Below are 22,645 nucleotides of genomic sequence, written 5' to 3'. Positions count from 1 at the left end.
AGAAAATCTACATCATCGCTATAAGCGATTGAGAAGAGAACATACAGCATGTTAACATCGATATATCAGAAAAGGCTACAAACAGTTGAGAGGTAACTTGCAGCATAGTCTGCATTGTCATATCAGAGATACTCTATCCATATTTAGCATTGATTGCATTGCACGAAGTGCAGATAATATATATATATCAAGATCATCTTTGCATACATTTAAGTGTTAAATCAAAGACAGCAGTAATACTGATCCTTATATCATCGTATTGTAAGTGATATTAATTTGTATCAAATCTATCATTCTTGCATTGAGTTAAATCAATTATCATTATTTTAAGTGTTATTAGAGACTGTGGCAAGAAGTCTCTTGCAATTGAATTTAGTAAGTTAATTGTCCCTCTTTCCTAAGTTTTAACATAAGGGAACATTACACACTCTCCCAACTACACACCAAAGGGAAGAGTGTGAGATTGTACGGTCTACCATCGTTAGGCTAGATCTTTGTACATCCTTTAGCGTCTAGCAACTTGTATGCAATTGTGTTGGTTCACACATGGTTGCAATTGTGTTTTCCTCTCACTTAGGAGAATGTTGTGTATGCTTTGAGTTGTGCTATCTAATGTATAGGGTTTATGGTCCCTTCAAAACCAATTTAATTATTTTATCTCAATCAAAAACAGATTTATTCGTAATTCACGTAGGAGAAATTTGATGCATGAATACAAGCACATAGCACAGGCATTCTATTAAGAAATGTGTTATAATACATGAAAACAATCAAGATTAAATTTGGCACCCATTCAAATTGAAATGGATATTAAGGTGTAGGAATGAGTCTCAACTTCTAATCACAAGTACATGACAGCCGCTGATATCATTTCCAACTATCTAGCAAGCAATCTAATGACTATGCTACAACCTTTACCAATGATATCATTCAATTATCTGCACAATTCACATCTTGGATGCCATAGCAGTCCAAGGTTAACTTTATTTATACCAAAAAACACTATTCAGGTCCAAATTCACATTAAGATGGCCCATTTAATGATAATGCTCATCGACCTTATACTAGACAAAAAAAGCATAATTGCTTTATGGGGAGACAATCTTATAACCTAGCATTTGAGACATACAAACAATACCTTCGAGCAGATGTATCATTGTTTTCACCTCATAGCAATCTCGTTCAATCAATTAAACCGTTTATATTTAGAAGTGACAGTATTAAGAGAAACATTTGCTAAATCAAAAACCTGCATTCAGCCACTTTCACTTGACACAATTCATGCATTTTTAATGTTTGCAACCCTATAGCCTAGCCAAAAGAGCATGGTCATGAATGGAGAATTATCTCTTCTTCAAACTCCCTAAGTCGAATGTCTAGAGCATCTACTGGATTGTTTAGTCTCCTCTTTGCATGTCCCTAGCTCAAGGGAAAAATTCCCCACATTCGAATCATTTTCATATGCTATTAAAAAAATATTCATAACTACATTATACTGCATACATATGATAATAGACTTTTTTTATTGTTTTTGCTATCTGAGGGTCACACTCAACTTAGATTGCACCTCATCTCTAACACGATCCTGCATCCAAAAAACATTATTGTAAAAAAATGGTATCAATCCATAGTCAAATCAGTGTATTGTTAAATATGCAGCACCTGTAATCGGTTGACTTCTTCATCAGTAAGAGAACGCTCCATGGAACGAAATGTAATTCTGTAGCAGTGGCTAGTCATTCCCTTTTTATTTGTAAATTCATCAATCAAAGATACCTGCCATAGATCACCAAATTAGAAATTTCATTTCTTTCCTTATCCTTATGATGTCCCCAATAATTCCAGGTTTCATAAAGCCATTTCAGACAGATTACAGTGTCCACTAATCTGCTTTGGTTAACAACATTGACAATCACACAGATTTCCTGACACTTGTAACAAGTAAATTCAAAATTTGTAAACATTCTACAATTAGTTCTCTGTTAGTTTAAATTTTAAATAAGAGAAAAAAATTCAATTCTTGAAGTAAGATGTTTGCAAAAAAAATGAGACAAGTTTGCCCATGCTGATTTTCCACCTCCTCTGCAAGATCACCAGCAACACCACGCACAACTTCACAGAGATTGTTTTCAGTAAATGGTTCGTTGATCCAAAAGCTTATATCCTTGTAACATGGGGGGAACTGCCAAAGAAGAAAACAGAACAAATGAAAAAACATGCATTTTGTTTAACATAAGAAGTTTGTAAATAAAAAGAAATCCCAGAATCTTGGCAATGCACTAAACTCCTTTTACTGTACCTTTGAAAAAGGCTTAAATTTTACACCAAGCTGTCCCTTTGAAAACTGCACAATTGAAAATCCATAAAGCTTGGCTTGGTCATACTGAATATGAACTTAAAGCATCAAAATATTTTGTACATGCATGTCACATTTTAAAGCACTAGCATTTACACACAATTGGAAAAATATGTTCACAAATGACGGAAAATTAAAGACAAAAATTGGATATCCAAGCTCCACAGTTCAAAATAGTATCAAATAAGTTATTTATAAAAAACGTTCTGAGAAATTGCAGAATGAATCTTGTTAAGTCAACAAAAACCTGAAGAATGCAAATATATTTTCAACCCAGCTTGAAATAACTAAACATAAAGAAAGAGTTCAGCATAGCATATCTGGAGAAAAATGACAAATATTTGCTTTCAAAAACTGCCAACCAAATAATTACACCGAGAGGCATTTATCACTTTCAGAATGAGGTTTAAAAATTTGTGTACATAAAATCAAAAAGCTCCTGTCCTTGTCCAATTACAATAAGAGTGTGCAGATTTTTATCGCTTGTGAAAAAATAAATGCTGTTTTCTTTCCTAGAAAAGTTGTCATTATTGGCAACACTGCTTTAACTCTGTCAACCGTTCTCTTCAGTGGCAAGTTTCTAATTTGAATGCAAAAAGTCAGTTTTCTTTAAATTAAAAGCTGCTTTATTGCTGTCAACAATTCAAACCGGATGTAATTGAAGACGTGGAAGCAGCTAGAACAGCATTAAAGAGCATATGAATATGCATACTGCGACCTCTACCTCATCATCATCGTGTTCATGTAACATCCCACAACCTCTGCCTCATAATCCTCATGCTCATGTAACAGTAGTGTTCATGGTCACCTGATTAAAACGAATGGCTTAATATTCCGTAAATGCAGGTATCTTTACTTGGGTTTATTTGATAGCAAAATGGAAGCTACAAGGTGAAACAAATGAAGTTCCATTATGGGAAAATTAAATATACTCCTCGATAAGAATATCTCTCTGTATTTTATATAGATTATTTTTAAGATATATATCTTAAATTTAAAATTAAATATGCCTCAATAAGAATATCTCTCGGCATATTTTTTTTAGATTATTTTTTAAGATATATATGCTACTTGCTAGCTTGCAGTCTAAGATGAACCTCTAAAGGCCATAAGCATATTCAAAAGTAATCTGAATCAAAGCTTAGAACCCAAAGCATTTACATTTCAAAGTGATTCACTCCTTGTGTGGAATAAAGCCATTAATATTTAAATATTTTACCTATAAGACATAAGACATATATGCTAGTTACTAGCTTGCAGTCTAAGATGAACCTATAAGGGCCAAAAGCATCTTCAAAACTAATCTGAATCAAGGCTTTGAACCTAAAGCATTAGCATTTCAAAGTGAATCTCTCCTTGTGTGGAATAAAGCCATTAATATTTTGACTAATCCTTTGGACTTAGATGCAGATAGCATTTCCCATGGATGAATTTTTGGGCATCGTCTACAGCAAAAAAGTGGTTTCAGGGTGTATCCAAATTGAATGCATTTCAGATATAGCAGTGTCTGACTATGTACTACTTATGGCTAAGAAGAAATGCTGATTTCATGCCCAGAAATTTACTTAAACGAACTAGGATATTTTAAAGCTTCATAATGTATTAGAAAACTTAGCATAGGTGTTGATAAGTATTAATAAGAAAAGTAACATAAAAATTAATCTAAATTAACCTAAGTTACTGAGAACCTATGACCCAGGTCCTGGACCTGTCCCAAGCCCATCTTGTGAGCGGCGATAGGAGCACCCCAGGAGCCTGCAGCATACCCACAAGGAACCTGCGGTGACCAAGATATTGGCAAAGGGCACCATTTTTTCTTTGGTAAGTTTTTTTTTAAAAAAAAACACACACAAAATGAAACCCTAAAAGGTTGCCTAAACCTAAAACTTGCCCCTCCCATTCTAAACACAACACCATTTCTAAAAAACTCACCCTTGCTAAACAATTTTTGTATTTTGAAAGGTAGCTAGTTTTTTCGAAGGACATCAATCACAAAGTGTCAAAGGGGTGTATATAACTTGCACAAAGGAGACCTAGTCATCTAAAGTAAGTATTTTAACTAATTATTTTAGATTTTTAGCAAAAAAATTCAAATTTTTGATGAATTTTTCAAGTTTAAAAAAAAAGAAAGAAAAAAAATTTGAAAAAAAATAAACTAGTTTCAAGATTTTTTCTAATGCTTTCGTGTGTTTGTTTCGAACTTTTATTAGTTTATACATATTGTAGGGTTACATCTTTTTTTTAGTTTAAAACTTTATCATTTTTTATAACAGCAAATTGCAATCTATTTGGAATGGCCACTAGTTCAAGTTCAGTGGGTAAACAAACAAACAATTTAAATATGATCAAGCATCTCCTCTATGGAAATATGTAACAATGCTTGATCAAGTTCAAAGAGGTGGGACTTTTATTTCGAATTGTAATGAGTGCAAAATCCAATTTAAGAGCTCATATAATTGAGTGAAAGCTCACTTATCTGCTATAAGTCAGCATGGAATTAGAATATGTGAAGGGCAAAATAAGAAGGGTTGCCAAAAGAAAAAATTATGGCATTTTAGAATATGTGAAGGGCAAAATAAGAAGGGTTGCCAAAAGAAAAAATTATGGCATTCATTAAAGAAAAGAAAGAAGCTAATGCTATGAGTGAGAGCAAAACTAAAATCTCATCCTTTGGCAAGGAAAATATCAATGAATATGTCTATAGATTCAACAATGGCCTCCCAACACCCTTTCTTGGAGATGCCCTTTATCCAAGAAGAAGATACCTCTCCTTCACACAAACAAGGCCCATTGGTTAAGAAAAATGAAACAAGAAAAATTGCAGAGACAAAAATTGCGCATTGCATTAATGCCAATGGTCTTCCTTTTTCAACTTGGTGAGATCACCATATTGGCAAAAAATGGTGATGGCAATCTATAAGCACCTTATGGTTTCACAGGTTCAAGGTATGAAAAGATGCACACCACCTTATTGGCAAAAGAAAAGTAAAGACATCACTCAAACCAATTAGGGATTTTTGTTGGTGTAAATAAGATATTTTACCTAGCTAGTTCACTAGTAGGTCCTATTCACATGTTTAATTAGGTCCTAGGAATCTTTATAGAAGGTCTTTGTTGTCAATTAGTTCTTATCTTATCTCTTTGCATTTACTTCTTGTCCTAGATCATTTAATAATTATCAAGTTAGTTGTCTCCTTGTATAGGATTAAGACACATGTCACAATCTTGTCTAATCCCATCTCTCAACCTTGTCTTTAAAAGCAAAGCATTTTGTGTACATTTGATATTCAATCATGCATCCATAACCAAGCAAACTATTCTTACCATTCAATCTTGTGGAAGGATATTTTTGTTTTGTAGGTGATCTTGGGGTGTAAGGAGTTCACAATCAACTCCTACATGGTATCAGAGTTCCAATTTTGCAAACTGCATCCCTAATCTAAGGGAGATAATTTGGCTTGAGTTTCTTGTTGGGTGTTGTTATCACAAAAGCTTGCACCCTTGCTAAGCTATCAACTCAGCAACCTCGTGAAACATGGAAATAACCCTGAAGTGTGGGACCTTGCGCGAGGGGGTTGAATCTTCAGAGAAGGCCGGCTTCCTTCTCACTCTACGTGCAGGTGTTGAACCAACTCAACACTTAAAAACTAACTCCTAAGCCTATCCTAACAAATTGCAGAGGTAAAGGGAAGAGAGAATGCTTGAAATACAAGGAGGTGATGCACCAAGAAGAGATTGTTCCTCTCCCCACCAAGATGACACAAAGAATTAACTGAAACAGCTAGGAGATGCACAAACTTCAGTTCCATGAGTGACTCCAATGCATGCATGGAGGTTAGAATTCGCTAAGTGTCAAGAGGGGAGAAGGATTCCCACAAGTCACACTCAGAAAACAAGTTAACACAGCATATATGGAGAGAAAAGCCACAAGACATACACCTATGATGAAGGTAAGAAAACATACACAGCATGCATAGATTGAAAAAAGGCAAGAATGGTGATTTTCAATTAATTATAAGGCCAATGACCAAACTTACAGTTGCATAAATGCAAAATAAATACAAAAGAAGTGGAAGAGCATGGGATAGCTCAAACCAGTAGGGAGAGAACCCTTTCCAATGAGGCTTAACAGCCTTACATAGAAAAATGGGTTACAATGGTGATCATGACCCCTGCATGTAAGTCTGGAAGTGCAGGGAAGTGCATGCACTTGACTTGTACATGCAAGCAACCTAGCCATACCCACAAACAGCAATCCTGAGAAGGTGGATTGACTAACCTTCCAAAGTCAGACATGACATAAGTCACCAAGCATGGCCTCGTACCTCCCTGATGGAAATCCTGCCAAAAACATTTAGTGCACCCTTGTGGCTCCACAAAAGAAAGTGCACAAGTCACCAAAACTGTGGGAGCATTTAAAGCCTTGAGTGTCGATCATGCCATCCGGAAGTGTCACCAGTTGGAAGGAAGCCCGGAGACTTCGGAAACTCAAACTCCCGAAGTGAGGAAGATAAGGGAAGGAGCAAGGAGCTTCGGAACCTCGGGGTTCCGGAGTTCCGGAGGAACTAGGGAGAGAAGGCAAAAGGGGAAGGAACTTTAGAACCTCGAGGTTCCGGAGTTTCGGGAAGAAGGAGGGAAAGCGAGGAAGAGGACTTCGGAACCTTGAGGTTCCGGAGTTCTGAAGAAGAAAGGGAAAGGGCTAAAGAGAGGAGGGGAACTTCAGAACCTCGGGGTTCCAAAGTTCCGCGGAAAGGAGAAGCTTAAGAGAAGAGGCGAAGGAAAGGAAGGCTAGGAACTTCGGAACCTCGGGGTTCCGGAGTTCCGAAGAGGGAAGGAGAAAAGGGACAAGGAACTTCGAAACCTTGGAGTTCCGAAGTTCCGAGGGAAAAGAGAGAAAGGCTAAGGAGAGGAGGGGCTAAGCTAGGAAAGAACTTCGGAGCCTTAGGGTTCCCGAGTTCCGAAGAACTGGAGAAAAGCTAAGGGAAGGAAGGGAACTTCGGAACCTCGGAGTTCCGGAGTTCCGGAGAAGGAAAGAAAGCGGCTAAGGCAAAGAACTTCGGAACCTCGGGGTTCTGGAGTTCCGGAGAAGAAAAAGGGGGCCTAGGAACTTCCGACAAGGCAACACTTCAAACCATGATTGCTTTCTCCTTGATCAACTGGGGCCGCACTGGTCCATGGAACATATCTCTGATCGGTTCTCACTGATGGACCAAGGGTGCCATAAAATGACAACATTTTTGGCGATTTCTGAGGGATGCTTGCCTGCTAAGCATGAAGTCCGGAAGCCTTAAGCATCCATTGGGCGTTGAGTCGTCGAAAGACCAAAACATGTGTGTGCCATCACTTGGAGGAAAACTGAAAACTAGAGCGCACACCCTCTTAAGGAGAACGCCGCATGTGCATAAGCACTTGTGAAAGCAAAACAACTTCTAGTCTAATATTTACAGTCATCAACACCCTCTTCAGAAGCAGGGCTTGAGATGAATCCCATTCACTGGGATTGGAAGAACTTCGCCATCAAGCCTGGAGAGATGAAATGCATTGGCCTCCTTGCAACTAGTGATGACATACGGGCCACTCCAGATAGCATCAAACTTAGAGTGTCACCCAGCTTTGGCTCTGTCTGCATCCCACTTGAGAACTAGATCTCCCTCTTTGAAGACCCTATTAGTCGCCTTTTTGTCAAAAACCTTCTTGACCTATTTTTTATGAGTCTCAAGTGTATGCATAGCCTTATTTCTAACCTCCTCTAGCTCCATCAGCTCTGCTAGCCTTACTGTCATGGCATCATTCGCTGTTAAATCTAGTTGATGTGCTAGTTCAAGAGAGGGTAGCTCCAGGGAAGTTGGGAGTCTTGCTTCCTTCCCGTATACTAGCATGAAAGGGGAGTTACCAATCGCCCTCTTAGGTGTGATCCTGTCAGCCCATAAGGTTGTCTTCAACTTAATATGCCATGCCCTTTGATTGTCTTTGATTGTCCTTTTAACTATCCTGATGAGGTTCTTGTTGGAGGATTCAGCTAAGTCGTTACCCTGAGGGTAATAGTTGGATGATGTCTTCAAGTATACACCATGCTTAACTGCCCAAGAATTGTTTTGGGTTACAACAAATGCCCTGGCATTGTCTGATATGATGGTGGAGGGGGCACCGAATCTTGTCACAATTCCCTCAAGGAATTCCAACACTGAGGCCTCAGTGGCATCCCTCAATGCAACTACCTTTGTCCACCTAGTGAAGTAATCTGTTGCGGCCAAGATCCACTTATGGCCAACACCGGAAGGTGGATTGATCACACCAATGAAGTATAAACCCCATTGGGCAAATGGTTGATCTGCTTGGATGGGATGAAGAGGTAAGGCAGCTAATCTTTGCTTCCCAGAGAAGAGGACACATTTCTTGCAATTCTTCACCCATCTATGTGAGTCACTGAATAAGGATGGCCAGTAATAACCAGCCCTCATTATTTTGATAGCTGTAGTCCTTGCAGAGAAGTGGCCCCTTGAAGAGCCATCATGAAATTCCTCTAACAGTCTGCTGACTTGGTTTTGCTTGATGCATCTTAGCAAGACTCCATTGGAGTCTTTTCGGAAAAGAGTGCCATTCACTAAGACATAGGGAATGGATTGCAACCTGAAATGCCTTCTTTTGGCCTTGTCCAGACCTTGGGGATATCTACCTTCCATTAAGAAGGTGGTCATGTCACCTACCCAACTGAAATGAGTGTTGTTGTCAGTTGGTTGAACCTCTTGTAACACAAGGACAACCACTGAAGTAGTCTCGGAAGATGAGACAAGTTGGTCACATAGGCCCCTGCCTCTCACAAGCTTGGTGATCTTGATGTTGATGTCATACTCCATGACCTTGGTTATCCACCCAGCCATCTTCTCACTAATATCCTTGTTTAGAAGGAAATATTTGACGCTTGCATGCGGAACTAAAGCTGGATCTTGTTGTTGGACAACATGTGTCTGAACTTTTTTAATGTCCTTTCAACAGTGAGGACCTGCTTCTCTACATAGCTATATCTAAGCTCATAGTACTTTAGCCCCTGACTAAAGAAAGCAATAGGTTGCTCCAAATTGTCATCATTCAACTGTGTTAGGACAGCTGAGATACTGGATTCTTCTCAGCCGGTAGATCATTGATTCACCCCCCCTTTCAGTGATCCTTGATTCCAACAATTGGTATCAGATCTTAGTTCCTCCGAGGAAGCCTAGAGAATAAAATCCCTTTCATAATTAGGATTGACAAGGGTGGGGGCCTGAGCAATTGCTTGTTTGATCTCTTCGAAACCGGCCCTACCCTCCTTGGTCCAACTGAAAGCCAAGTTTTTCTTCAACATGGAAGTGAGGGGTTTTACCATGGTGGCAAGGTTAGGAATGAACCTCCTCACAAAGTTGATCCTACCAAGGGAACTTTGCAATCCTTTCTTGTGACTGGGAAGTGGAAGAGAAAGAATAGCCTCCACTCGTTCTGGATCAATGGTCAAACCCTCCTTGGATACGATGTGTCCTAACAATCTTCCTTGATCAGTAGCAAACACACACTTGCTAGGGTTCAAAGACACACCATACTCCCTGCATTTCATGAACACCTGCTCAAGGTGACCAAGATGGTCAGCTGCATGCTTCAAATAAACAGTTATGTCATCAAGGTATACAAGCACAAACTTTGCTAATACACCCTTGAAAGCCATGTCCATCGCTCTTTGGAATGTGGCACCTGCATTGGTTAGCACAAAGGGCATTTTACAATAAGCATAGGTACTTGTTGACGTGTATTTTGTACACAATCATACACGGAATAAAATACCCAAGGGTACCTTATCCTCTCTTGAATAAAGTCGCTAACTGCTGAAGATATCGCAAGAAGGATCAGTTAGGATGACTCCAATGTTCTTTTTAGTAGGGTCTCTACGTGTGGATAAGCACCAGTGGTCGTTGTGATTGCTGTGTCATCAAGGGGCCTTACATCACCGAAGATTTTTATGAACTAAACAAGCTTTTCAAAAAATATCAAAAGGATTGGGTTTGCAAGAGGTCTAATCTAGTCTAACCCTAAGAATGACTCAATGCGGACAAGACTTGGTGAGATTCTACCAACTTCAATATTGCCATAAATTAACAACTCAATTGAAATTGATGCGATCTTCTAAGGTAACAAATGATTTTTCAATACATCAAAGATCAAGAACACTACCACGAAGGTACATATCCAAGATACGATAACGATTGAAGATTTAAGCGATTCAAATATCTCTAGTCGACCACGCAAGGCGTTCCTACAATCAGCAAGAAGCTAGTGGTTTGGAAAGCGAATCCTACCAAAGATCAAGTCCAACACTTTGTCCTTCGAATTAACACACTACTTCGATTGAGAATGATTCAAGGAAAATGAACAACCATGAAGATAACCAAGAGAATTGCAACAAAACACCATAACTTCAATATTTCATTGATCTCAAAGCCATCATGTACAACAATTGCTTGAATTCCTTTCTCAAAGCTCAATCTTGCTACAAAAGTAAATTGCTTCTAAACTCTAATCAATAATTTCTAACTCCCTGATTTTCTAGTTTCAAAATGAAATGAAATGAGGGTATAAATAGCATCCTCAATTACAATGAACGGTCCAGATCAAAAAGAAGATCAATGGCCAAGATTTTACAATGAAAACCCTGATTAGGGTTTGTTACAACCATTACATAACATTTAATGCTTGACCAATGAAATAATTGTATTGCTTGGACACATGTCCTCTTTAGAAAAATCGACCAATGGATAGCCGGGGTAGGTACATCGGAGTTTGGGCCACCTTCCATGAGTTAGGTACATTGAATCTGGACATGCTGAGGTGGACCACACTGACTGGATGAGCGATGACTAGGATGCCACCTCATTTGACACTTGGAACCTGGTAGATATTCAACTTGATGTTGTTGAGAAGCTAGCTTTAATTAATTCTTCTGGAACCATCTGCTTCTTCAACGAACCCTTTGCTTTGACTTCTTGTGTCCTTGATTTGCAGGATGATGATGTACCTCGCCTTGGAATGCTAGATTGGGGAAGGTTGCCCTTGATGACGTTAGTCCAAAGAAGGTCGTCCTTGTCGATGCTAGGCTGGAGGAGGTCGCCCTTGTCCTTGCTTGATCGTCCTTGATCTGGCTTGATTTTCCTTGAGGAGAGTCTTCCGACTTGCAGATCCTTCGAGCTTGGGAGTCGCCATCTTGATACCTACACAACATTTCAAAATAAGTAATAGATTTTGCAATGTATAACATAGATTAGATTAAAGATTTAGGAAACTTCATGATAAGTCATTGAGTTATCATTTCCTAAATACGATCGAGCTACTGAAATTCAAAATTTCAAAATTCAAAATTTAAGGCCATGACGATCAAAATTCAAAATTCAAGACAAGGGATCACATCGCCATACCTCTCTTGAGAGCTAACTCCAAAATGCAAAACAAGGAAATTCGCCTAGGCAAAAATCAAAATTTGAAGCTTTTCCACGTGATCCTCCTCAAGCGAACGTCCTCCTTAGCAATTCGCCACCTTTGGGGGGGTCTTCAATCGAGATCTTGGCAAGTTCGCTCAACTCCAACTAAACTCGCACTCCCCCTTTTGATGATGCTCGCACCACTTCCTTTGCTAAATTCGCACTTCTCCTTATTCTCCAAAATCGCATATGAATGAAGGTTCAAATGATGATTTGAAAATAAAATTTTCACCCTTCCTATATAGGCGCTTACCCCCCATTTACCTTTAGGCCGACTTTGGCAATTAAAACAAATTTTAAATAAAAAATTAAGGCCGACTTTGCAAATAATTGAGAATTAAAACCCAAGCGCCCCAATTCATTATTTAAAATAATAATTAATTAATTAAATGCCTTCGTTTTTTATTAATTCGATTTTTTAAAGGCAAAAATAATTAATTAAATACTTTGCGCTATTTTTTAAATGCTATTTAATTGAATATTCAAATTTATCGATTTTTAGCATTTAATAAAATCCAAAAATGTTTTAACGCCAAAATTTGGAGAGGTGGAAAGATACAAACCATATCGCTCTAAACCCTGGGAGAGGGACAGGAGCGAATTATCATTTTAGCCTTGATTCTCGCTTTTGACGTTCAAAACCACCATCTCCACGTTGAAACTGGCATTTTCGCTGGGAAACTCGAGCTTGATTACTTGATTTGTGGATGAATGCCTCCTAAGGTTAATATCGCCCTGGTCCCTTGGTGAGGGACAGGAGCGAACCTTGTGTTTTTTCCTTGTTCCTAGCTTCTTCGATCACCAATTTTCATTATGAGGCAAGTAACAACGTCATCCCTCCATTCCACGCCTACTTTGTTCGTCCTTAACAAGGCATTTTGATGTTTGAATGGTTTTCACCCTGGTCCCTTGGTGAGGGACAGGAGCGAACCTTGTGCTCTAGCCTAAATTTGTCGCTTTTACACCTTGGCTTCTTGTTCATCGCCTTCCAAATGATATCTTCGATCTTGTGTACCTTGGCTTGACATGATCTTGGAAGGAAAATGAGTGTTTTAATGAAAATCGCCCTGGTCCTTGCCTGAAGGACACGAGCGAATTTGCCTCTTGGCTCAACTTGATCATCATTTGACGTTTGGTTTCTTTGCACATCATCTTCTTAAGGACACTTTAACCTTTTGCAACCTTGTACGTCCTTGACTTAGCATGATTTTTGAATGAACTGGCTAGTATAGTGAATATCGCCCTGGTCCTTGACTGAGGAACAGGAGCGAATTTTGGTATCCTGGGCTCATCCTTGTTCTTATCAACTCGCACTCACCTTCACAATGTAGAATGATGTCCTTTGATCCTTCTTGAACACCTGAAACGTGATCAACATCCAAAACTTAAGCCTTTATAGAAATTTCGCTCTGGTCCCTGACTGGGGGACAGGAGCGAACTTGAGCATATAGTGCAATTCCTTCTTCTTTGGCGGTCTTTTGATACTTCATTCTTCATCGAGACACTTCAAACATCATTGCCTCCTTGTATCCTGACTTGGAGTGGTTTAAACTTGGGAGGAAGGCAAAATAACTACCATTTCGCCCTGGTCCCTGGCTGAGGGACAAGAGCGAACTTTCATTTGTAGGCTCAATCACACTTTGCTAACTTCCAAATTTATCTTCAACGGTCTCGTTGTGCATCCTTTCATTCATCCTTGGCCTGGAGTTCGTTTCAACTTGGTGCGAATTTGATCTAAGGAAGAAATCGCTCTGGTCCCTGACTGAGGGACAGGAGCGCCTAGGCGAATATAGGCCCCACTTCGGTGTCTTGCAATCTTCAAATTATCTTCAATGGGTCCGTTACGCCACCTTTACTTGTCTCAATCTCAAAACTTACTCGATCTTTGCTCAATACTTGCTCTATGAGAAAATTCGCTCTGGTCCCTGGGAGAGGATCGCTCTGGTCCCTGGGAGAGGGACAGGAGCTACCACTGAATTTCGCCCTGGTCCCTGGCTGAGGGACAGGAGCGATTTTTGCTCCTGGCACATTTCCGTGTTTGTGAAATTCTTCAAATTCTATTCAACGGAAAGAACATGCCTCCCTTTATCACTTCTAATCCAAAAATCATCTTGATCCTGCGAGGACAGTAAAATTTTGAAAAACAAGCTCCGGTCGTTCACTGAGGGACAGGAGCGATTTTGCTTCCACAGGCCAAAATATCATGATTTCAAGGGTTTAGTCACTTCACAAGGCAATAACAAGACCTTTCCAATGCCCAGAATCAATCATCAAAATTCCAAAATTTGGTCAAAATCATTCAATCAGACAAAAATCAAAAAACTCATCATTAACACTTAGACAAATTTGGACTTTGCACTCAAAATTCCGACTGAAACTAGACAAACTTTCTTGACCTCTGGCGAATTTACCTTATTTCAAAATGCATCCTACGAGAGGAAGCTCAAAAAGCTCTCAAGATTGACTGGACTCTGGCCTGAAAACGTCAAAACGAGAAACCCTAAGGCTTGACCCTAGTCCAGACAACTGACAAACTAAACCAAAACCCTAAAAAGCAAAGAGAAAGGCGAGCAAAACGAGCAAAAAGAGGGGGTCCCCATTTTAATGGGGCGATGTGTGAAATGGTCACAACAGTACCCCACTTAGTAGTAAATGCAGTCTTGTATTGGTCTAATTCTTGGACCAAGATTTGATTGTAGCCTGAATACCCATCCAAGAATGAAAATCTTTTCGAGCCACTAACCTTTTGGAGAATCTGCTCCATAGAGGGAACAGGATAGTGATCCTTGAGGGAGGCTCTATTGAGATCCCTAAAGTCTACACATAATCTGATTTCCCCATTCGTCTTCCTTACAGGGACAAGGTTGGCCACCCAGGAGGAGTGCTTGATAGGAAAGATGATATGGGCTTCTATGAGCTTGGTCAACTCCTTCCTCACTAGTGGCTCAATTTTGGGGTTTATTGGCCTTTGCTTTTGTCTAACTGGCTTTGCATCTGGGCCTAGCTCTATGGTATGCTAGGCTAAGCTAGGGTCGAAACCCTTCAAGTCTTCATAGGTCCAAGCAACTATGTCATCATATTGTTGGCAAAGCTCAACAAAGGCCTCTAGCTCGGTTGAGGAACACACCTTGCCCAAGTTCAAGGACCTACCCTCAACAACAACAACTGGCTTGTAATCACCCCTTTTTGCAGCCAAATTCATTTTCTTCTTCCACTAATCATCCTAGTTGAAAATGCCTTCCAAGGTAACTAGACCCTTGGTAAACTTGTTGGAGTTAAGCTGCATGATTTGATCTCCATACGGGTCCTGCAGCTTAGACTGATTTTTAGCAGAAAACTCTGCTTCGTTTTGCAAGAAGTTCACGATCTGCTGATCGCTTTCAAACACTTGCCAATTCACTTGATTGTCTGGGACAGCAGGCCTCACAACAAGCCTAATGTGTTGCTCCTTCTCACTTGCAACATGCGCTGGTATGTCAAATTGAGCACCAACCGATGCAAGCCTATCAGCATGCTTGTTCTGACCCCTAGGAATGCTCTGGATATTGAAGGCCTCAAATCCTTCAATCAAATCCCAAACCATGTGTTTGTATGATTTGAGTAGGTTGTTCTTTGCTACACTCTGGGCTCGGATGTGATTAACAACCAACTCATTGTCTCCAAATACTTGCAGAGATATGATCTTTCTACTTTGTGCAAGTTGGAGACCCTGGATCAAGGCTTCATACTCAGCGACATTGTTAGTGCAACCAAATTGAAGCCTAAAAGAAAAGAAATATTTCTCCTGCTCAGGAGAAACAAGCATCACCCCGACGCCTACACCATTCTTGTTTCTTGAACCATCAAAAAACATGTTCCATAACCCCTCTGAATCTCCTTGTGTCTTGATGAGGTTAGGGATAGGAGTATCCTCTTCATGGATACAATAGGTGCCAAGCCCAGTCTCTTCAGTCTCAGCTAATGGATCAAACTAAAAGGCATTGGCCCATCGTCCAGCAAGCAATCGGGGACTTCCTGCAAAAGAGTAGCAGGCTCACGAACAGCACACTCCTCCCCCTCTTCATGCAAAGTGCAATTCATGTTTATAGGGCAGGGGGTGTAGGGCTCGCTGTGGTTTTGGGCAATGGGTTTTGCCCTTATGGTGACCTTGGTACCATACCTTGTTCGAATAGCATATGGGACCAGTCAGAAGACAGATACCCACCTATCTTGGTTGTGAAGTCCCTAGACAGGTAGATGGCAAAGAAGGCAGGGAGGTCGATAATTGATGTCTTACAAGACAGTGCAACCAGGGCATGCATGCAAGGTTAACTTCAAATTTTTTACTACCCCTACTGTCTTAATAGAAGTGCCATCTAATTGGACCACCCCTTTGGTCATGGGTTCATATTCTATGCCAAGAAGATCAGCTACCTTCTTAGGCATGACTGAGCTACTAGCTCCTGAATCTATCATGCAATTGTGAACCAAGTTGTCTCCTATGATTAAGGAGAGATAGAAGGGGGAGGCTTGATAATCTTGCTTGAATCTTCTTCCTCCTTGGGTTGCACCAAACTGGTGGAGACTACCTTTCCGTTGACTGTTGTCTCACCACCTGACTGATTGACATCCTTCAGTGCCTCCTTAAGCAAATCCCTTTGAGATGGGATTGAAAGGGCTTCCCACATAGTGACGTTAAGGTTGGCCTTCTTCATCTGATCCACTATGTTGAAAGGAACACCAACTGACTTTAGAGGCCCCTTTGAGGCTACAAGGTCTGCCTTTGTTCTTTGGACAGCTACATTGGGTGTTGGAGCTTGGGCTGATGTCGAAGGTGAGGCAGCCTCCATGGCTCTCTTCTTTGACCTTGCATACTGCAGCATGGACTCACCATTTGTTTGGTTCAAACCACAAAATTCTGCCTCCTGCCAATTGACGAAGGTAGAGTCTCCTTGTAAGTGAGCCTGAGTGCCAACACTAGGCTGATTTGGGTCATAATGTTGGCCAGAAGTGGTCGGCTCGTCCTGCACCACTAAGGTTTGGACAAACCCTCCATTTTGGCATACACCTTGGTTGTGTGGCTGATTGCATGGTTGACACCAATCTTGCTCTTGGATGAGGTTATTTTGCATTGGAACTATCGCCTTTGAGTTGCATTGCTCCATTGGTTTTGCCCTTGAAAGGGTGGCCTATTTTGCTGATAATTCTGACCTTGTGCTTGGTAAGGTCTGCTATACTGAGTTTGTTGCCTCTTTTGTGCCACCAATTCATTGCCAAAGTTTTGCAATAGAGCCTTGACCTCATGGAGCTCATTGGTGGATGTAGAGGGCGTGGATGATTGTCCTGCGAGAGCCATGGGGATAGGAGCCAAAGTGGGTTGTTGAGTAAGAGCTTCTGGGAAGAGAGGCATTGGAAGCCTTGGAGCTATCTTCCTAGCCTGAATCAAATAATTTTCTGCTCTTATGGCTATGTCATATGCACCCGGTAGAGAGGCTCCACCCATTGATTGGATCATGACAGCTATATCATTGTTGAGAGCTCTAAGATAATACAAGAATGCATGATTTGGAGATGGCTTCACTAGAGCGGGAATCCTATTCCATGTCTTATGGAATCTGAAGTTGAAATCTCCCATGAACTCATGGGGTGCCCTCTTGATTGTAGTTAACTGCTCCACAATTGATAGGTGATTACTTTTGTCTTAGAAATGGTTGCACAACCTCTCCCCCAAATCGTCCCAATTGTGAATCGAGCGATGGCAACCCTCTATACCACTACAAAGCTTTGCCTTTCAAAGATGTGGCTAAGAGTCTGACAGCAACATCATCTTGAGTGATATTATGGACGGAGCAGATGTTTGCAATGTCTTGGATGTGCTCAATGGGTGTAGTAGTTGTTTCACCAGTGAAGTATGGTATACTCTTCAACGCAGCCACTAGTATGTCATTCCATTGAGTCCAAATAAGGGGACTTCCCCCATTGAAGGTAACAAAGACTTGATTTCTTGCCATGCGGAACAATGGTCTATTGATATGAGTGGTGGGAGCCCTTGATGGTAATGGTCTTGTAAATGGAGGAGTAAAACGAGACCTGGGAGATGGAGTGTTTACAACCTTGACACCCCTGACAGGTGACAATGAAGGTCTGCCTCTCCGCCTTCTAGAGCCTGCAGATGGGAGCTCTATGAATTGGAAACTGCCCTTAGAAGACGCCCTTGTATGAATTCTAGGCATGAAATCTGCAACCGCCCTTGGAAGTTCGGAGGTCCGGAGTTGCGGAGTATGACCACTGCGGCACCTCAGGAGCTCGGATGTCCGGAGTAAGGAAGTTCGGGAGTTTGAAACCAGGGGGTTTCGGGTTTCCAGGATAAGCAGAGTACAATGGCTTGGGAACCTGGGGTTCCGGGGTAAGATGGCTTCACTGACTTCGGAACCTGGGGGTTCCGGACTTCCAGGGTAAGCAGAGTTGCGATGGCTTGGGAATCTGGGGGTTCCGGGTCCCAGAGTTATGAACTTTGTGTGAACATAAACTGGTCCTTGAGCAGAGTCGCCAAGTGCTTGAGAGATGACTGCCTCTAAAGGCTAAAACACTAAGAATTAGCACCAAATCCTTGGCATGTATGTCGAATGAGGTCCCACCGGGCGTGCCAAAAACTGTTATCACAAAAGCTTGCACCCTTGCTAAGCTATCAACATAGCAACCTCATGAAAAATGGAAACAACCCCGAAGTGTGGGACCTTGCATGAGGGGGTTGAATCTTCAGAGAAGGTCGGCTTCCTTCTCACTCTAGGTGCAGGTGTTGAACCAACTCAACACTTTAAAACCAACTCCTAAGCCTATCCTAACAAATTGCAGAGGTAAAGGGAAGAGAGAATGCTTGAAATAAAAGGAGGTGATGCACCAAGAAGAGATTGTTCCTCTCCCCACCGAGATGACACAGAATTAACTTAAACACCTAGGAGATGCACAAACTTCAGTTGCATGAGTGACTCCAATGCATGTATGGAGTTTAGAATTCGCTGTGTGTCAAGAGGGGAGAAGGATTCCCACAAGTCACACTCAGAAAACAAGTTAACACAGCATATATGGAGAGAAAAGCCACAAGACATACACCTATGATGAAGGTAAGAAAACATACACAGCATGCATAGATTGAAAGAAGGCAAGAATAGTGATTTTCAATTAATTAAAAGGCCAATGGCCAAACTTACAATTGCATAAATGCAAAATAAATACAAGAGAAGTGGAAGAGCATGGGATAGCTCAAGCTAGTAGGGAGAGAAACCTTTACAATGAGGCTTAACAGCCTTATATAGAAAAATGGGTTACAATGGTGATCATGACCCCTGCATGTTAGTCTGGAAATGCAGGGAAGTGCATGCACTTGACTTGTACATGCAGGTAACCTAGCCATACGTGAAGAGCAATCTTGAAAAGGTGGATTGACTAACCTTCCAAAGTCAGACATGACATAAGTCACCAAGCATGGCCCCGTACCTCCCTACTGGAAATCCTGCCAAAAACATTTAGTGCACCCTTGTGGCTCCACAAAAGAAAGTGCACAAGTCACCAAAAGTGTCAGAGCATTTAAAGCCTTGAATGTCGATCAAGCCATCCGGAAGTGTCGCCAGTCGGAAGGAAGCCTGCAGACTTCGGAAACTCGAACTCCCGAAGTGAGGAGGATAAGGGAAGGAGCAAGGAACTTCGGAACCTCAGGGTTCCGGAGTTCCGGAGAACTTCAAAAGGCTAAGGAAAGAACTTCGGAACCTCGGGGTTCCAGAGTTCCAGGATAGAGAGAGGAAGAGAAGAAAAGGAACTTTGGAACCTCGAGGTTCCGGAGTTCCGAAGGAACTAGGGAGAGAAGGCAAAAGGGGAAGGAACTTTGGAACCTCGGGGTTCCGGAGTTCCGGGGAACTTCGCAAAGGAACTTCGGAACCTTGGGGTTCCGGAGTTCCAAAGAAGAAAGGGAGAGGGCTAAAGAGAGGAGGGGAACTTCGGAACCTCGGGGTTCTGGAGTTCCGGGGAAAGGAGAAGCTTAAGAGAAGAGGCGAAGGAAAGGAAGGCTAGGAACTTCGGAACCTCGAGGTTCCGGAGTTCCGAAAAGGGAAGGAGAAAAGGGACAAGGAACTTCGAACCCTTGGAGTTCCGGAGTTCTGCGGGAAAAGAGAGAAAGGCTAAGGAGAGGAGGGGCTAAGCTAGGAAAGAACTTCGGAACCTCAGGGTTCTGGAGTTCCGGAGAATTGGAGAAAAGCTAAGGGAAGGAAGGGAACTTCAGAACCTCGGGGTTCCGAAGTTCCAGAGAAGGAAAGAAAGCGGCTAAGGCAAAGAACTTCGGAACCTCGAGGTTCCAGAGTTCCGAGGAAGAAAAAGTGGGCCTAGGAACTTCCGACAAGGCAACACTTCAAACCATGATTGCTTTCTCCTTGATCAACTGGGGCTGCGCTGGTCCATGGAACATATCTCTGATCGGTTCTCACCGATGGACCAAGGGTGTCATAAAGTGACAACAGGTGCATTTTAGGGTTATAAGAACCTCATGGTTGAATCCAAAGCATCGTAGAAAGTCAATTTTGTCTTTTGTTTCGTCTACATCTGACATAGTGAGCCATAGTTGGGTGAAGGTTGTCAAATCCAAGAGGTAGCTGAATTTTCGAAGCACTTCGGGCCAAAACAGACACTACCATCGTGTCCAGAAGGCTCAAAAACCTAAGATTGCTTGTCAAATTGTCAATATTCAATCTTGCATCCATGGTCAAGCAAGCTATTCATGCCATTCTCTCTTGTGGAAGAATATTTTTGTTTTGCAAGTGATCTTGGGGAATAGGGATTTCACAATCAACTCCTACAATTCTTGAATAGAAACAGGGGTATCTATTATTTCTGATGGATGAAAAGATTGCAAAAATGACATTTTAAAAATTTCATTGCAGTATCCCTCAAAGGGGCAATGTTTTCTAAGGCAATTAAGTGTGAGGGGCAAATCAAGGATGCAGAATTTATTTCCAATATCCTCATTGAGTCCAAGTTATTATAGACAATGCGAAAAATTGAAGGCTGCAGGTGCTTTGGTTGAGGAAAGGTCTATATACATTTTTTGGACACCATGTACTGTACAACCCCTTAACTAGGTGATGCAAGCAATTAACACTCAAATAGAGTGGGTGAAATCTATATACATAGAGGGTGAGGAGATCCAAATGTTCATGACAAACCATCATATATCACAAGGCATTTTCAAGACTTTCTCAACTTTGGAATTGTTGAAGATAAATTTAGTTTAATTATTTAATTGATGCCATGTTTACTTATATCTTAATGTTTTACACAACATTAAGTTGTTGAGACCCAATTCACATCACACAATCGTTTTGAAATGACTTGTGAAGGTGCGAGAGGCATTGAGTGTTGTTTATAACTAGGTAAGAGGGTTCGGATTGCCTTAAGGCAACATCCGAACCCACATAGGACTGGGTCCTATCCTAAAAGGGTAACGTGCCCCCAAGACAGGACCGGCCCCATATATCCACGCTACACCAAAATATGTACCACGCCACAATAAATTAAATTGGCGCCAAAATGATTAAAGCCGACTTGGAGTATATGGGTTAAAAGCTCATATAAATAAAGTTAAAATGCAAACTCAATTCATTCACTTTATCTCTCATGCAATCAGCGAAATAGCTCTGCAATTGAAGGTGTGAAATATAGAAGAGGATTGTGCGAACTTGTTCAAGAAGATAGAAGGCATTAGGTATTCCTTGAAGCAGACTTGGTGTATTTAGAAGGGCAAATCTGATATGATAAAAGGGATCAGATCTGAAGAGTCAAGCTAAGTATTGTATTGAAGCAATTAAGATTGAATACATAATCTGACCTATGGGTCTTTAGTGCTGGGTTTTTCCTCCTTGGAGGTTTTCCCAGGGTATTTGTGTTGTTCTCTTACTCTATTGTTTTTATTCTTGCATCTACTTAATTATGGTTTACTTAATGTTAGTAAATAATTAAATGTTAGAAATCTGATTACTGAACTAGGTCACAAATTTAACATGGTATCAAAGCTAAGGTGTTACTAACTTCAGATTTTAGTAAATCACTTGTTGCATATAGTCGCTGTTTGTTTTCAGATTAAAATGTCAGGTTTGAAGGCTGAAGATAGACTTGATGGAGCCCTTGATTTTGCTGATTGGAAAGTCCGTATTCTATTGATCCTTGAAGAGAATGATCTGCTGAAATTCATAGAAGAAGAAAGGTTGTCCGCTCCTGAAGATGCTGAAGAGCTGAAGCAGTTCAAGAAAGACTCCCTCAAGGCTAGGAAGATCATAATTGAATCCGTCAAGAATCATCTTGTCACTATCATATCAAAATTTACATCTGTCAGGGAAATGATCAAACACTTGGAAGGGATGTATGAAGTCAACAACCTCAGCAGGGCTCTTTCTCTAAGGCAGCAGCTTCTTCACATGAAAATGAAAGAAGAAGACTCAATCATGGCCTACTTCATGAAGATCAATGAACTAAAGGACAAGCTAAGTACTCTTGATTGCCAAATTTCGGATAAAGATCTTGTTATGATTGCATTAAATGGTCTACCTAATGAATGGGAACCATTCATTCGTAGCATTGGTGGAAGAGTTGATCGTCCCAACTTTGAGTGTCTTCAATCTGATTGCATTGAAGAGGAATCTTGAATTGAGGTAAGAGGAAAACTAAAGAACTCTCACAAAGATGATAAAATCATGTTCTCTTAGCTAAATCTAGGAAAGGTGGACATTGGAAGAAAGAAAAGAGAAGCAAAGATTTTAGATCCTCC

The 22,645-nt window shown here is 40.9% G+C and overlaps 1 protein-coding gene across 2 annotated transcripts in view; it reads right to left on the bottom strand.

Moving 5' to 3' along the window:
• The window catches only part of LOC131029541 (phenylalanine--tRNA ligase, chloroplastic/mitochondrial), an 82,080-nt gene that overhangs the window by 542 nt on the left and 58,893 nt on the right, over positions 1-22,645 (bottom strand). Inside the window, exons 7-10 of one of the 2 annotated variants that reach the window (XM_057960048.2) lie at positions 2,300-2,344; positions 2,078-2,182; positions 1,663-1,776; positions 1,066-1,585 (exon numbers count right to left, since the gene is read on the bottom strand). In XM_057960048.2, the coding sequence (XP_057816031.1) occupies positions 1,535-1,585; positions 1,663-1,776; positions 2,078-2,182; positions 2,300-2,344 (315 nt within the window). In that variant the 3' untranslated portion in view covers positions 1,066-1,534. Of the gene's footprint in view, positions 1-1,065; positions 1,586-1,662; positions 1,777-2,077; positions 2,183-2,299; positions 2,345-22,645 lie in introns of those variants that run through there. The other variant, XM_057960049.2, reaches the window with a different exon arrangement.

Source organism: Cryptomeria japonica, chromosome 5 (assembly GCF_030272615.1).
Source record: "Cryptomeria japonica chromosome 5, Sugi_1.0, whole genome shotgun sequence".
NCBI classification, from domain to species: Eukaryota; Viridiplantae; Streptophyta; class Pinopsida; order Cupressales; family Cupressaceae; genus Cryptomeria; species Cryptomeria japonica.
The sequence above is the reverse complement of the archived record's forward strand: the minus strand, read 5'-3'. Positions and strand labels throughout refer to the sequence as shown.